The 13,586-nt window shown below is 61.7% G+C and overlaps 1 gene segment (V, D, J or C); it reads left to right on the forward strand.

Annotated features, from left to right (window-relative positions):
- LOC118910659 (immunoglobulin gamma-1 heavy chain-like) overlaps window positions 1-8,967 on the forward strand; it is a 66,309-nt gene extending 57,342 nt beyond the window's left edge. Inside the window, 4 exon segments of the C gene segment in view lie at window positions 7,427-7,717; window positions 7,902-7,949; window positions 8,062-8,391; window positions 8,509-8,967. Of these exon segments, the coding sequence occupies window positions 7,427-7,717; window positions 7,902-7,949; window positions 8,062-8,391; window positions 8,509-8,837 (998 nt within the window).
- The last annotated feature ends 4,619 nt before the right edge of the window (window positions 8,968-13,586 follow it).

Raw genomic sequence — 13,586 nt, forward strand, 5'->3', positions numbered from 1 at the left:
CTGTAGGGAGCCAGGGCCCTATCAGCTGTGGGCACACCTCTCGACAAGCTGACCCACAGGGCCAGGGAGCAAGGCAGTGTGGCACACAGAGATGGCTGGCAGCCTGAAGGATGTCAGACCACTGTCACTAGCAACCAGCCCAGAAGCCAAACTGTCACCCCAAACAGGGAAAGCCCAATCAGTGAACCATGGTCCATAACCCCATAATTGGGGTATCTCCTTCCAACTTAGGACCAACCAGGGAAAGCCAAACACACTCCATGGAGCCGCCCAGTGGGCCGCCTGCTGACCCAAGGCCCCAGCCCTCATTGGGCACCCCAAGTCCCCTTTTTCTACAAAGAAGTTTTCTGTACATGGAGAATGTTCAACATATTAACATACACACATTCACAGCATCTCTGCTCTTGTAACAGCGCAAATGTTTCTGAGAGCCAGGCCCAGATTTCCATAGGACGGTTTCCAGATTTTCAATCACACATAAATTCGTAGCTCAGCAACTATCTTAAATGAAAAGTTTGGTCTGGAAAGATGAGATCTTGAACACTGCATGGGGACCGGGGCGGATTCTGATACCACCGACATGCTGTCCCACCCTCACTCACCGAAGCAACCCTCCACCAGCACTGACCAAGGGCCAGCAGCAACTGGTGCCCAAGAACCCAGCTGGGACCCAAAAAGTGATGGATTAACCACAAGAAACTGACCTGCGTATGCAAGAAACAGAGAGCATGGGGACCAGGAGGATGTACCAGGTCCCACGTGGCATGCACAACCTGCCGCTGAGCCACCAGGTACACAGGCTCAGGGCTGCAGTGGCTCTAGGGTAGAAGCCCCTCCACCTGGACGCTCCCCAGGGAGTTCCCAGACTCACTGATATGGATTACCTGACTCCAGATGAGGGGGATCTGGGTGATTCTTGGCAACCACCAGGGGCAGAGCTGGTGACTAGTGGCCCGCGGGGTGATCGTGTGACAGGCAGAGCTGCCCGCGGGGAGGGCAGAGGTGGCCTGGGGGCCAGTACCTGGGGAGCATTCATCCTGAGCCCTGAGCAGGGCCCACAGCACCTCATTCACAAGGCTGAGGCCTAGGGCATTTGCAAACAGGCCCCACAGTGCTGGCAGGCCCTCAGGCTGCACCACCCTGCCTGCCCCCTGACACAAAGGTCAGCTCCCTGGATTGACCCTGGGGCCAGGTGAGCCCCCATGGGAATGGATGGCAGGAGGGCCCCCGCTGGATCTGAGCACCGCAGAGGAGTCCGGCTGCTTGGGGCAGTCAGTCCTGGGCCCCATGGGGCAGGGACAGGAGGCCCCTGGAGACCCAGGACACAGGGAGCCAGACCCGCCCTGGAGGACAGGAGGGTGAGTGGAGCAGATGCTCTGCACACAGGCCACGTGCAGACAGTTGAATCAGCACCCTAGCCCAGGGAAGGGACTCGCTGTGTGGCACACTGTGCCCTGGGAGCCACCCACCCAGGATTAGGGACTTGATCGTGGGTGGTGCTGGGAAGTGGTGGGAGGAAACCCTCTTCAGCTACGGCAGGCATCCCAAAGTGCCCCATCCTGGAGTTGGACCGGCCCTGGGCAGGCCCAGAGGGGCCCCGGGGCAAGCCCAGCCTCCATATAACTGGGAAGGAGCACCCAGGTCGCCCTGCTGGCCCCGGCACTTCTGGGACACAGGCAATGCTGTCTCCAGGGGATCCCCAAACCACGGCCTCAAGTGATGTCACAGGGTGGCCCCAGGATGTGCAGGTGGGCGGAGCTATGGCAGCCACTCCGAGACACAGAAACCAAGGGTTAACGACACCAGCACTGGCCAGACAGACTTCGGTCCACACTCGGCAGTGTGGTGACCACACACTGTCCCCACCCCAGGGATGCTGAGCTCCAGGTGGCCATGGTGAACCCTGTCCCAGTACAGCACACTTCCATGTGTCCTCAGGAGGACACCTGTGACCAGCACAACAGCCCCCATGACCACAGGGTCCCACCTTCTCTCGGAGACAGAGCCACGGATGGAGCAGGAGCGGGAAGGTGGGAAAGGCCGGGACCCCAGGGAAGACTAGGTTCTCCTCTGGAGGCTGGCCTGGTGGGGGGCAGGACAAGGCCCAGCAGGCTACAGGGGGTGACAGGACAGCCTGGCCCTGCCTCGCTCTCCGGGCAGGAAGAGGGGCCCAGCAGGGCTGCAGCCACAGCCTGGGGTGGGCCGGCAGGTATAGTCCCTGCAAGAGGCAGACAGCCCAGAGCACCAGGACGGCCACTTCCCACTGTCCCTGACGGCCCCGCCTCCCCAACCCCAACACCCTTGGGAGGCAGCCTTGGACTCCCCCAGGCCCTCTCAAACAGAAACCACCCAGAAGAAAAGGGAACCTGGGGAGCCATGAGACAGTTTCAATCCCATTCTGAGTCTCTGCGGGGCTGCTGGGAGGGAGCCCACACCTCCAGGAAGCAGCCGAGCTCCTAGGAAGCTGTGGGTACACAGCAGAGGTCCTGCCAGCAGCTGCAGCCATGAAGGCCCAGGGCCCCAGAGGCCGTGGCACCGTGGAGACCAGGTGTGGGGTGAGTGGGCTCGGCTCCCAGCAGGGGCACAGGAGTGGAGAGGGCACTGGAACCGGCACTGAGGCTCAGGACCCCAGAGGGACTCCTGCAGCTGACCTAGCTTGGGGGAGCAGGCTGCCTGGAGGCCACGCACCCAGCCCAGCACCAGGACTCGGGGCCATGGGCATGCTCGCCCAAGCCAGAACCACAGGACACCCCACAGGGCATTTGAGAATGTGAGGGGCTGGGTGGGTGCAAGCCTAGGTCTGCCTTCGACCAGCTGGGCTGGGGGCACGGGGCTGGTCTGGGCTGCAATAGGACCCACACAAGGATGGACACAGGTCTGAGCCCAGGACCTGGTGCCTGGCGGGCTCAGCACAGGGAGGGAACAGACCCCCAGGTGTCCTAAGAGTCCTGTCCAGGCCAGGGCATGGTCAGAGGTGACAGCTGTGGGGCCCAGGGCTGCAGCCAGGGCAAAGGGCAGCCAGTGAGCCACAAGAGACCACCGTTGAGGAGAGGAGAACGTGACGTGGGCTCTCATGGGCTCAGAGAGCTCCAGGCTTGAGCAGCCTGCTTGGTAGGATAAAAAAGCAGGGAGCTGAGGTCAGGAGCTGGGCCTGGGCTAAGGGGTCCAGAGGGGCACAGAAGACAGAGGCGGCCCTAGGAGATGTGGCGACCCAGGCTGAGCTCGGGGACCTGGGAGAGAGGGACCGAGGGACAGGAGGGCACCAGGAGCGTGGACCCCCAGGAGCAGGAGGACCACAAGCATGTCAGCAGGGCCTGGAGATCGCGGGGGCTGCCCCAGGAGGTGGAAGGACCAGGCAGAGCTTGGCAGGTGACTATGGGCTGGGTGGGCAGGGGATTGACCCAAGGGCTCAGGGGACCAGGCCGAACTGTAGCAGGTGACCCGGGATGTGGGAAGGGAGGGGGCTGACCCAGGGGCTGCACAATCCTGTCAGAGCACTGGAGCAGGGGGCTGGGACGGAAGGAGGGTGAGTCAGGGGTCTGGATACATGGCAGAGCTTTTGTAGGAGAGCAGGTGGCCGGGAGGGCAGAGGGGAGCCCCAGAATCCCAGGGAACCAGGCAGAGCTTGTGTAGGTGGGCAGGGGGAAGGGGGACAGTGGGGAGCCCCAGGCGCTCAGGGAACCAGGCACAGCTTGTGTGGGTGGGCAGGGGCAAGGGGGACAGTGGGGATCCCCAGGATCCCAGGGGACCAGGCAGAGCTTGTGTAGTTCAGCAGGGGGATGGGGGAACAGTGGGGAGCCCCAGGATCTCAGGGGACCAGGCAGAGCTTGTGTAGGTGAGCAGGGGGATTGGGGGACAGTGGGGAGCCCCAGGATCTCAGGGGACCAGGCAGAGCTTGTGTAGTTCAGCAGGGGGAATGGGGGGACAGTGGGGAGCTCCAGGATCCCAGGGGACCAGCCAGAGCTTGTGTAGGTGAGCAGGGGGATGGGGGGACAGTGGGGAGCCCCAGGCACTCAGGGGACCAGGCACAGCTTGTGTAGGTGGGCAGGGGGCTGGGGGGACAGTGGGGAGCCCCAGGATCCCAGGGGACCAGGCAGAGCTTGTGTAGTTAAGTAGGGGGAATGGGGGGACAGTGGGGAGCCCAGGGATCCCAGGGGACCAGGCGCAGCCTGTGTAGGTGAGCAGGGGGATGGGGGGAGAGTGGGGAGCCCCAGGCACTCAGGGGACCAGGCACAGCTTGTGTAGGTGGGCAGGGGGCTTGGGGGACAGTGGGGAGCCCCAGGATCCCAGGGGACCAGGCAGAGCTTGTGTAGGTGAGCAGGGGGATTGGGGGACAGTGGGGAGCCCCAGGATCTCAGGGGACCAGGCAGAGCGTGTGTAGGTGAGCAGGGGGCTGGGGGGACAGTGGGGAGCCCCAGGATCCCAGGGGACCAGGCACAGCTTGTGTAGGTGAGCAGGGAGCTGGGGGGACAGTGGGGAGCCCCAGGAGCCCAGGGCCCCAGGCAGAGCTTGTGTAAGTGGGCAGGGGGAATGGGGGGACAGTGGGGAGCCCCAGGATCTCAGGGGACCAGGCAGACCTTGTGTAGGTGAGCAGGGGGCTGGGGGGACAGTGGGGAGCCCCAGGATCTCAGGGGACCAGGCACAGCTTGTGTAGGTGGGCAGGGGGAATGGGGGAACAGTGGGGAGCCCCAGGATCCCAGGGGACCGGGCACAGCTTGTGTAGGTGAGCAGGGGGAATGGGGGGATGGTGGGGAGCCCCAGGAGCCCAGGGCACCAGGCACAGCTTGTGTAGGTGAGCAGCGGGATGGGGGGTCAGTGGGGAGCCCCAGGAGCCCAGGGCACCAGGCAGAGCTTGTGTAGGTGGGCAGGGGTCTGGGGGGACAGTGGGGAGCCCCAGGATCTCAGAGGACCAGGCAGAACTTGTGTAGTTCAGCAGGGGAAATGGGGGGGCAGTGGGGAGCCCCAGGATCCCAGGGGACCAGCCAGAGCTTGTGTAGTTCAGCAGGGGGAATGGGGGGACAGTGGGGAGCCCCAGGATCCCAGGGGACCAGGCAGAGCTTGTGTAGTTCAGTAGGGGAATGGGGGGACAGTGGGGAGCCCCAGGCACTCAGGGGACCAGGCACAGCTTGTGTAGGTGGGCAGGGGGCTGGGGGGACAGTGGGGAGCCCCAGGATCCCAGGGGACCAGGCAGAGCTAGTGTAGGTGAGCAGGGGGATGGGGGGACAGTGGGGAGCCCCAGGATCTCAGGGAACCAGGCAACCCTTGTGTAGGTGAGCAGGGGGCTGCGGGGACAGTGGGGAGCCCCAGGATCTCAGGGGACCAGGCAGAGCTTGTGTTGGTGAGCAGGGGGCTGGGGGGACAGTGGGGAGCCCCAGGATCCCAGGGGACCAGGCACAGCTTGTGCAGGTGAGCAGTGGGCTGGGGGGACAGTGAGGAGCCCCAGGATCTCAGGGGACCAGGCAGCACTTGTGTAGGTGAGCAGGGGGCTTGGGGGACAGTGGGGAGCCCCAGGATCTCAGGGGACCAGGCAGAGCTTGTGTAGGTGAGCAGGGGGCTGGGGGGACAGGGGGAGCCCCAGGATCCCAGGGGACCAGGCAGAGCTTGTGCAGGTGAGCAGGGGGCTGGGGGGACAGTGGGGAGCCCCAGGATCTCAGGGTACCAGGCACAGCGTGTGTAGGTGGGCAGGGGGAATGGGGGAACAGTGGGGAGCCCCAGGATCCCAGGCAGAGCTTGTGTAGGTGGGCAGGGGGATGGGGGGACCGTGGGGAGCCCCAGGATCTCAGGGGACCAGGCACAGCTTGTGTAGGTGGGCAGGGGGAATGGGGGAACAGTGGGGAGCCCCAGGATCCCAGGCACAGCTTGTGTAGGTGGGTAGGGGGATGGGGGGACAGTGGGGAGCCTCTGGATCCCAGGGGACCAGGCACAGCTTGTGTAGGTGAGCAGGGGGATGGGGGGACAGTGGGGAGCCCCAGGAGCCCAGAGCACCAGGCAGAGCTTGTGTAGGTGGGAAGGAGGAATGGGGGGACAGTGGGGAGCCCCAGGATCTCAGGGGACCAGGCAGACCTTGTGTAGGTGAGCAGGGGGCTGGGGGGACAGTGGGGAGCCCCAGGATCCCAGGGGACCAGGCAGAGCTTGTGTAGTTCATCAGGGGGCTGGGGAGACAGTGGGGAGCCCCAGGATCTCAGGGGACCAGGCACAGCTTGTGTAGGTGGGCAGGGGGATGGGGGGACAGTGGGGAGCCCCAGGATCCCAGGGGACCAGGCAGAGCTTTTGTAGGTGAGCAGGGGGATGGGGGGACAGTGGGGAGCTCCAGGAGCCCAGGGGACCAGGCAGAGTTCCTCTGTTTGAATGGGGGCTGGGAGGGCAGTGGCAGACCCCGGAGTCCCTGGCTAGAGGGTATAGGGACTGAGGTCCCCGCTGCCCTGCACTGTGCTGGAGCTGAGCTGTAAAAGTGTCTTGGGGATCCTGGTGAACCAGCTCAGTGAGGAGAGGGAGCCCTGCAGAGTCGGTCGGGGAGGGGGTGGAGAGGGTTAGTGGGCAGGGGTAAGCTTGAGGTGACCAGGCGGGCAGCAGCTAATACCCAGGGCTCATGGGGAAGTGCAGCAGGAGGGGTCAGCTTCGTAGAGATGCAGAGGGCAGTGGACGCTGCAGAGGGAAGAATGTAGGGCTGACTGGGTGTCCGGGGACCAGCCTGGAATTGTGGGAGGGAGGGGTGCCAGGCAGAGCCCTGGGGCTGAGCAGATGGTCCCGAGTCCGAGGGCAGGCCTGGCCAGCGCCTGGGGCTGGGGTGCATCTGGCCACACTGGAGCCTAGAGGTGCTGCAGCCATGCAGGAGAAGAGGGACAGGGCAGGGAAGGGAAGGGCTCCCACCCTGCCTTAGGGGCAGGCGGCTGACTGAGGCTGACTGACATCGGGGGAAGAGCTGGGATAGCAAAGGGTGGGGAGCTGGGATGGAGGGACACAGGAGGGACGGGAGAGCCCAGGGCACAGATTTAGGAGCCTGGGATAGGGGCCCAGGGATGGGACGGGAGAGGATGGCCTAGGAGGAGATACTGGGGCAGCGTTTAGGGGAGGGTCAGGCGTACAGGACAGGGATGAAGTCCAGGAACGAGACAGGGGTCCAGAGCAGGGACCGTGTCCCCATCCAGGTGCCTTGGCTGCAGGCTGCCCCGGAAGGTGCAGGGCCTGGAGGGCAGGGAACAGGCCATGACGAGGGCTCAGGGCTCAGCGGCAGGGAGCAGAGTGCGGGCAGTGGGTGACACAGGCCTCCCACCAAAGAAGGGGCTGGCTGGTCCAGGGCACGGACAGGGCTGGGGGCTGCGGGACACAGGAGGCTGGCTGGGAGCTCGGTGCAAGCATCAGGGCTGTCAGGCCGGGCACCCAAAGTAAGCAAACGCGGGTGGTCACACGGCCTCGTCTCTTACAGCCTCCACCAAAGCCCCGTCGGTCTACCCACTGGCCCCCACCTGCGGGGGCACATCCGGCTCCACCGTGTCCGTGGCCTGCCTGGTGTCCGGCTACTTCCCTGAGCCGGTGACTGTGTCCTGGAACTCGGGCGCCCTGTCCAACGAAGTGCACTCCTTCCCATCTGTCCTGCAGTCCTCGGGGCTCTACTCCACCAGCAGCATGGTGACCGTGCCCTCCAGCAGGTGGTCCAGTGAGACCTTCACCTGCAACGTAGACCACCCGGCCAGCAGCACCAAGGTGGACAAGACCGGTGAGAGCCTGCCCACTGCAGACAGGCACGGGGAGCCCCACGAAGGCCCCCAGCATGGGGACGGGTGCCCTGGGCTTTCTGCCTCATGCCGCCTCAGACCTGCCTTAACCTGGCCCTTACCTAAACTCTCCCCAAGGTCTGCACCCTGCTGGCTCCGGTAACCCCCAATCTGCTCTCTCCACAGTTCCCAAAACAAAAAAACCGGAAAAATGCATTTGTCCCAAATGCCCAGGTGAGTCGGCCAGGCCTTCCCTCCACCCCTAGGAGGTGGTCCAACACAGACATGCCTGTGGGGCAATGAGTGCCAGGTGCTGACCCACCATGTAATCTATCTCCTGAACCAGTTCCTGATATCCTGGGAGGACCCTCTGTCTTCATCTTCCCCCCAAAACCCAAGGACGTCCTCATGATTGCCCGAAAGCCCGAGGTCACCTGCATGGTGGTGGACGTGGGCCCAGAGGACTCCGACGTCCAGTTCAGCTGGTTCATGGATGACCAGGAGATGCACACGGCCAAGACACACCCGAGGGAGGAACAGTTCAACAGCACCTACCGTGTGGTCAGTGCCCTTCCCATCCTGCACCAGGACTGGCTGAATGGCAAGGAGTTCACATGCAAGGTCAACAACCCAGCCCTCCCATCGCCCACTCAAAGGACCATCTCCAAGACCAAAGGTGGGGGTCAAGGGGAAGACAGGGTGTGGGGAGGATGAACGTGGGACACCTGACCCCAAACACACAGTCCAGCCCTCCCCCGGGAGTGCCCATCTGTGCTGACCCCTGTCCTCACAGGGCAAGTCAAGGAGCCAAAGGTGTACTTGCTGCCACCAACACCAGAGATGCTGAGCAACAACCTCATAAGCCTGACCTGCCTGGTCACAGGCTTCCACCCAGAAGATATAGACATTGAATGGCAGAAAAATGGTCAACTAGTGTCAGAGAACAACTACAGCACCACCTCGCCCCAGCAGGACAACAACGGGGACTACTTCCTCTACAGCAAGCTCTCCCTGGGCAGGGATTCGTGGGAACGAAGAGATACCTACACATGCGCAGTGATGCACGAGGCCCTTCATAACCACTACATGCAGAAATCCATCTCCCAGTCTCCCGGTAAATGAGCATCGCTCTCCCCTGCCCCTCCCAGGGCTCTCAGGGTCCCTCCAGGACTCCTGACCCTCACTCCATGTACACACCTCCCGGCGGCCCAGCACAAAATAAAGCACCCAGCACTGCCCTGGGCCCCTGCAAGGCTGTCATGGTTCTTTCCGAGGCAGAGCTCAGGCAACGCCGGCCCATGGGTGGCAGGGACAGGCCAGGCACTGAGGCAGTTGTCACCATTAGGGGGAGGTGGGTCCCACTTGGGGCCCAAGCCCAGAGCGTGGGGACTGTGCAGGCCACCCAGGGTTCTGGGACCTCAGGGGCTGCCTGAGGCTGGAGAGGGACTTTGCCAGTCACCGCAGCTCCTGCCAGCAGTCCTGGGTGCTGCAGCATGGGCATGGGAATGGGTGAAGCTCAGGAGCTCCCAGGGAAATGAGCACCAGTGTTCCTCCTCTCTCAGAGTCCATGCTGGGGGACGCCGGCCTGGCCCTGTCCCCTGGTGCACTGTCCACTGACTCTCCCGGGAGCTCTGCAGGGTGGCTCTATCCCATGCTGAGACAGGGGACAGGCCCTCCTTTGTCCTCAAACACACCAAGGTCACACCCCCAACCTCCTTCAGGAAGGCAGCTCTGCCCAGCCTCATCCCTGCATGGGGCCAGGCCTGTCCCCTGTGGGAACACTCACGCCCCAGCCCCAAGTGTGCACAGGCAGTTGGTGCTGAGTGCCAGGGGGACCATCCCTTAGCCCAGGTGGACACTGAGCCCAGAGAAAATAACAGCAAGGCCCTTCCCCTGGCAGGGCCACACCACTGACCACCTGGATGCCTAGGGGCCTGCCTGCACATGCCCATGCAGGAAACCACATGTACACTGATGCACATGAACCATACTGCACATGCACACATGGGCCCACATGCACATGCACATACAGGTGCCCCCGTGTACACTCACACTCATGCATCAAGGTACAAATGCATGCACACGGGACCTCGTGCACATTTATGTACCCATACACAAAAAGCCCACATGCATGTGCACATATAGACACCCATGTGTACACACACATACATGTGAACACACTGCAAACATGGACCCATTGCCCACATGCAAGCACATGCAGGAACATGAACACATGCACCAACTTGTGCTAATACAGAAAGCAACAATGTGTACTAAATAAACATACACAAACCCCATCAGCACGTACATATAGGCACCCACATACACACACACGCATACTGCAACATGCATACACACAAACTTGCACCCAACGGTACCATGCTCAAGTACACATGAGCACCTAGGTCACACTCACACATATGCACAAACATCACAAACACAAGCACATGTGTATATATAGGAACCCACCAGCACATACACACACATGCACCAACATGCACACACAAGCACTAAGATCCCCTGAACAAAGATGCACCAACAACCATGCACACCATACTCCTCACAAACCAGGTCTCTCACGCGGTAACCAGCAGGGACCAGACCAGCACAGGACCCCACTGAACAGCTCAGGCATCAGACCTCCCATACACCAGGCAAGTCCATGCTTCCCTACATGCAGAAACCCCCACCCAACTTGTTCCCAACACTGCCACCGCTAGTGCAATGGTTCAGTGCCACCTGCCAACACTGACCCAGGCTCCCTGGGAAGGGCCCAGCTGAGAAGGCTTTATTGGTCCCCTGTCCTCGGGACCCGGTCCCAGGAGAGGGGCAAGGCTGAGCCCATGCCATGCACACACTGGGCACCTTCTTCCTGGAGAGGGAAGGAGATGCCACGGCCAGGCCCAAACCTGGGGCCCCAGCTGGAGGAACGGGGACTGAGGCCAGGACAGGGCTGCCCAGAGCCCAGCAGGCCCAGCCCCACAGCAGGCCTGGAACTGACCACTCCCTCTGCAGGCCTGCTCCTGGACGAGAGCTGCGTGGAGGCCCAGGATGGAGAGCTGGACGGGCTGTGGACCACCATCTCCATCTTCATCACCCTCTTCCTGCTCAGCGTGTGCTACAGTGCCACCGTCACCCTCTTCAAGGTGGGAGCTGCACTTCCCCCATACCCATGGGCCCCTCACAGTCCCCTTGGCCCCTCACAGCCCTGATGCCCCCACAGTCCCTCCGGGCCCCCTCCTGACCCCACACCCGCCCACCTCCTGTGCTGTCAAGAGGTCCAGGTGCAGGAGGGAGGCCTGGTATGGAAGGGTGGCCTGGGCCGTGCTCACCCTCCTGCCTGCTGCAGGTGAAATGGATCTTCTCCTCGGTGGTGGAGCTGAAGCGGACAATCGTCCCTGACTACAGGAACATGATTGTGCAGGGGGCCTAGGAAGGCTTCCAGGTGGGGAGCAGGGGAGCCTGGACCTGGGCCAGCACCAGTGCATCAGACCGCAGGGTAGCCAGCCGCCCAGACCTGCACCTCCACCCTCTGGCCTCACTGCCCCCAACATGGCTGCCTTCTGACCACACTGCTACCACAGGCTGCGTCCTGCCCTGGCCCTCCCCTTAGCAGATGCGAGTGGACAACAGGCTATGCCACTGGCCTGGTGGGCACCGGCCAGCCCCTCCACACCAGCTGACCAGGGACAAGGAAGAATGGCCACCTAGGATGCCCAGGGATGGCGAGCAGGACCACCCAGATGGGGCCCTGCAATGATGCCTCCACCATCATATGGGCAGGCTCGGACATCGGGAAGCCCACTCATCAGGCTCCAGACACAGGATTTCCTACAAGGAACCCCATTTTCAGGGCCTCATGGGAGCAAGAGAGACATCGGGTGCCGCAAACCCAACACACAAGCTTTCAGATGTGCCGAAAGCAGTCGACCAGACAGGCAGAGCGTCCTCAGAGGAGGCCTGGCCCGTGTCTGTGGTGAGAGCTCCTGGGAACAGGGCTGCCCTGCCTGGGGTGAGAGCATCTGGAAAGAAGGGCCTCCTGGAGAGAGGCCTGGGGACACGTCCTGGGGCTGCTGGGACCTGTGAGACGTGGAGGGGCCAGGAGAACTGGGAGCGGGCACAGCTGGCCTGCCCTGCCCCAGGGCCCAGGCACACTGCAGGAACTCTGGCTTGCTGAGGGCCAGCAGGACCGAGACCATCAGCCAGGGCCCCCGGGCCTGGGAACCGCCCGCAGAGCCAGGCCCCACACCCAGCCTCAGGCCAGGGCTGCCTCCCCCGTCCTGTCCTGGAGAACCCACACCAGGCTGGCCGCCTGTGGGGAGAAGCGGGCCGGGGACTCCAGGACCCACCCGGATCTCAAAGGAGCCCCACGGTCCCAGCCTGGGAGCCCTTCCCTTCTTCCATATTCCCGGAGCTGTTCCCCATCCTCACTGCCTCTACCTTTGGGCACTAAACCCGTGAAGAAGCCGTGACTGGCTGGGGTGTCCTGCTTTCCTGGAGCCTGGTCAGGGGCACCTCGCACCCTCAGACTCCAGCCCTCCTGCCACGGCTCCTCTGCCAAGGTCACAGCCCCCAGGCCCGCAGCTCTGGCAAGGCGAGGAGGGCAGGCAAGCATGGTGCAGAGGAGGGTGAGGGGCATGCGGGCCCTGGGAGCAGTGTGCCTTGATGGTGTAGCCCTTTCATCCGGGACTTGGTTGTTAACTCAGCATACATAGGCAGCTGACTGATGCTGCCATCCCCAAAATGCTACCACGTGCAGGAAACTCCAAACCAGCATAAATGTAACAGGAGCCACATCTGCCCTGCCTGCAATGCTTGACTCTCCAGTTTTTGGTCAGGGTTCTCCAGAGTAAAAGAACCCGTAGTGACAGGGAAGAATTTAAAAGGACAGCAGGCTAGTCCGGGTGGCTCCCTTCTGCTGCTCTTCTTGGCAAACACAACAGAAACTCCCTTCACTTCCCCCTGCCCTTCACTCCCTGCTCTGCCAGGCACTCACTCCCTGACCTCACTCCCCCTTGCCGGCTCGTTTGCTGTGGACGTACAGATGTTGCAGATCCGGAAGCAGAAAGATATATACTGCTCCCCTTGCCTTTGTTCGGGGCTCACACCTTGGGAGATGACTCCCCTAGGGGCCCGCTGCTGTAAAATAAACCTCAGCACTCCAGGACCTCCGAGTGCTGCTTGGTTCTTCCGTCACCAATGCAGTCCAGGTTTCTCCAGTATTTTCCGTAACAGTAGGAGATAGAAAGAGATGGTCAGATGGACAGTTGGATGGATGGATAAATGGATGGATAGACGGATAGCATAAGGTACATATGTTAGCCAGGAAAATAGGTATGAGCAGGGTGGAAAGAGAACAAGGTCAGTAAAACCCCTAGAAAGGACTCAGCTAACCAGTTAAAACTAGAAAGCCAGTGTAAGTTCAGGGAAAGGAAATCCCGGGGCAAAATACCCCTCAAAACTGAAATCAGTCAAAGGGAGAAATAAAGTTTAAAACCCATTTATTGCTCACAAACTGCAGTCCCAGGCCACCTCTCTTTCCTGCTCCCGCAGCAACCACACTGGCCCTCCCCATACCCCTCCCCTCTCAGGTACAGATAAGCCCCACCCCCGCCCCCCTTGCCCAGGTAATCATCCATTGATATGGAGATGAACTTCTCCACCCCTGAGGAGAGATGCAAATGCACTAAAGCCATACTTCTTTCCACCTCTGAATGCCTATTGATATGCCGATATACTAAAGCCAGGAGAGATACTCTGGAAATGTTTCAATTTTACCCACAATCCACCCTTCCAGAAATCCCGCCTCACAATTTACTCGATCCCCTCTTCCGACCCATCTAGTAACGTGCAACAGCAATCAAATCTTGA

This window comes from Manis pentadactyla, chromosome 11, assembly GCF_030020395.1.
Source record: "Manis pentadactyla isolate mManPen7 chromosome 11, mManPen7.hap1, whole genome shotgun sequence".
NCBI classification, from domain to species: domain Eukaryota; kingdom Metazoa; phylum Chordata; class Mammalia; order Pholidota; family Manidae; genus Manis; species Manis pentadactyla.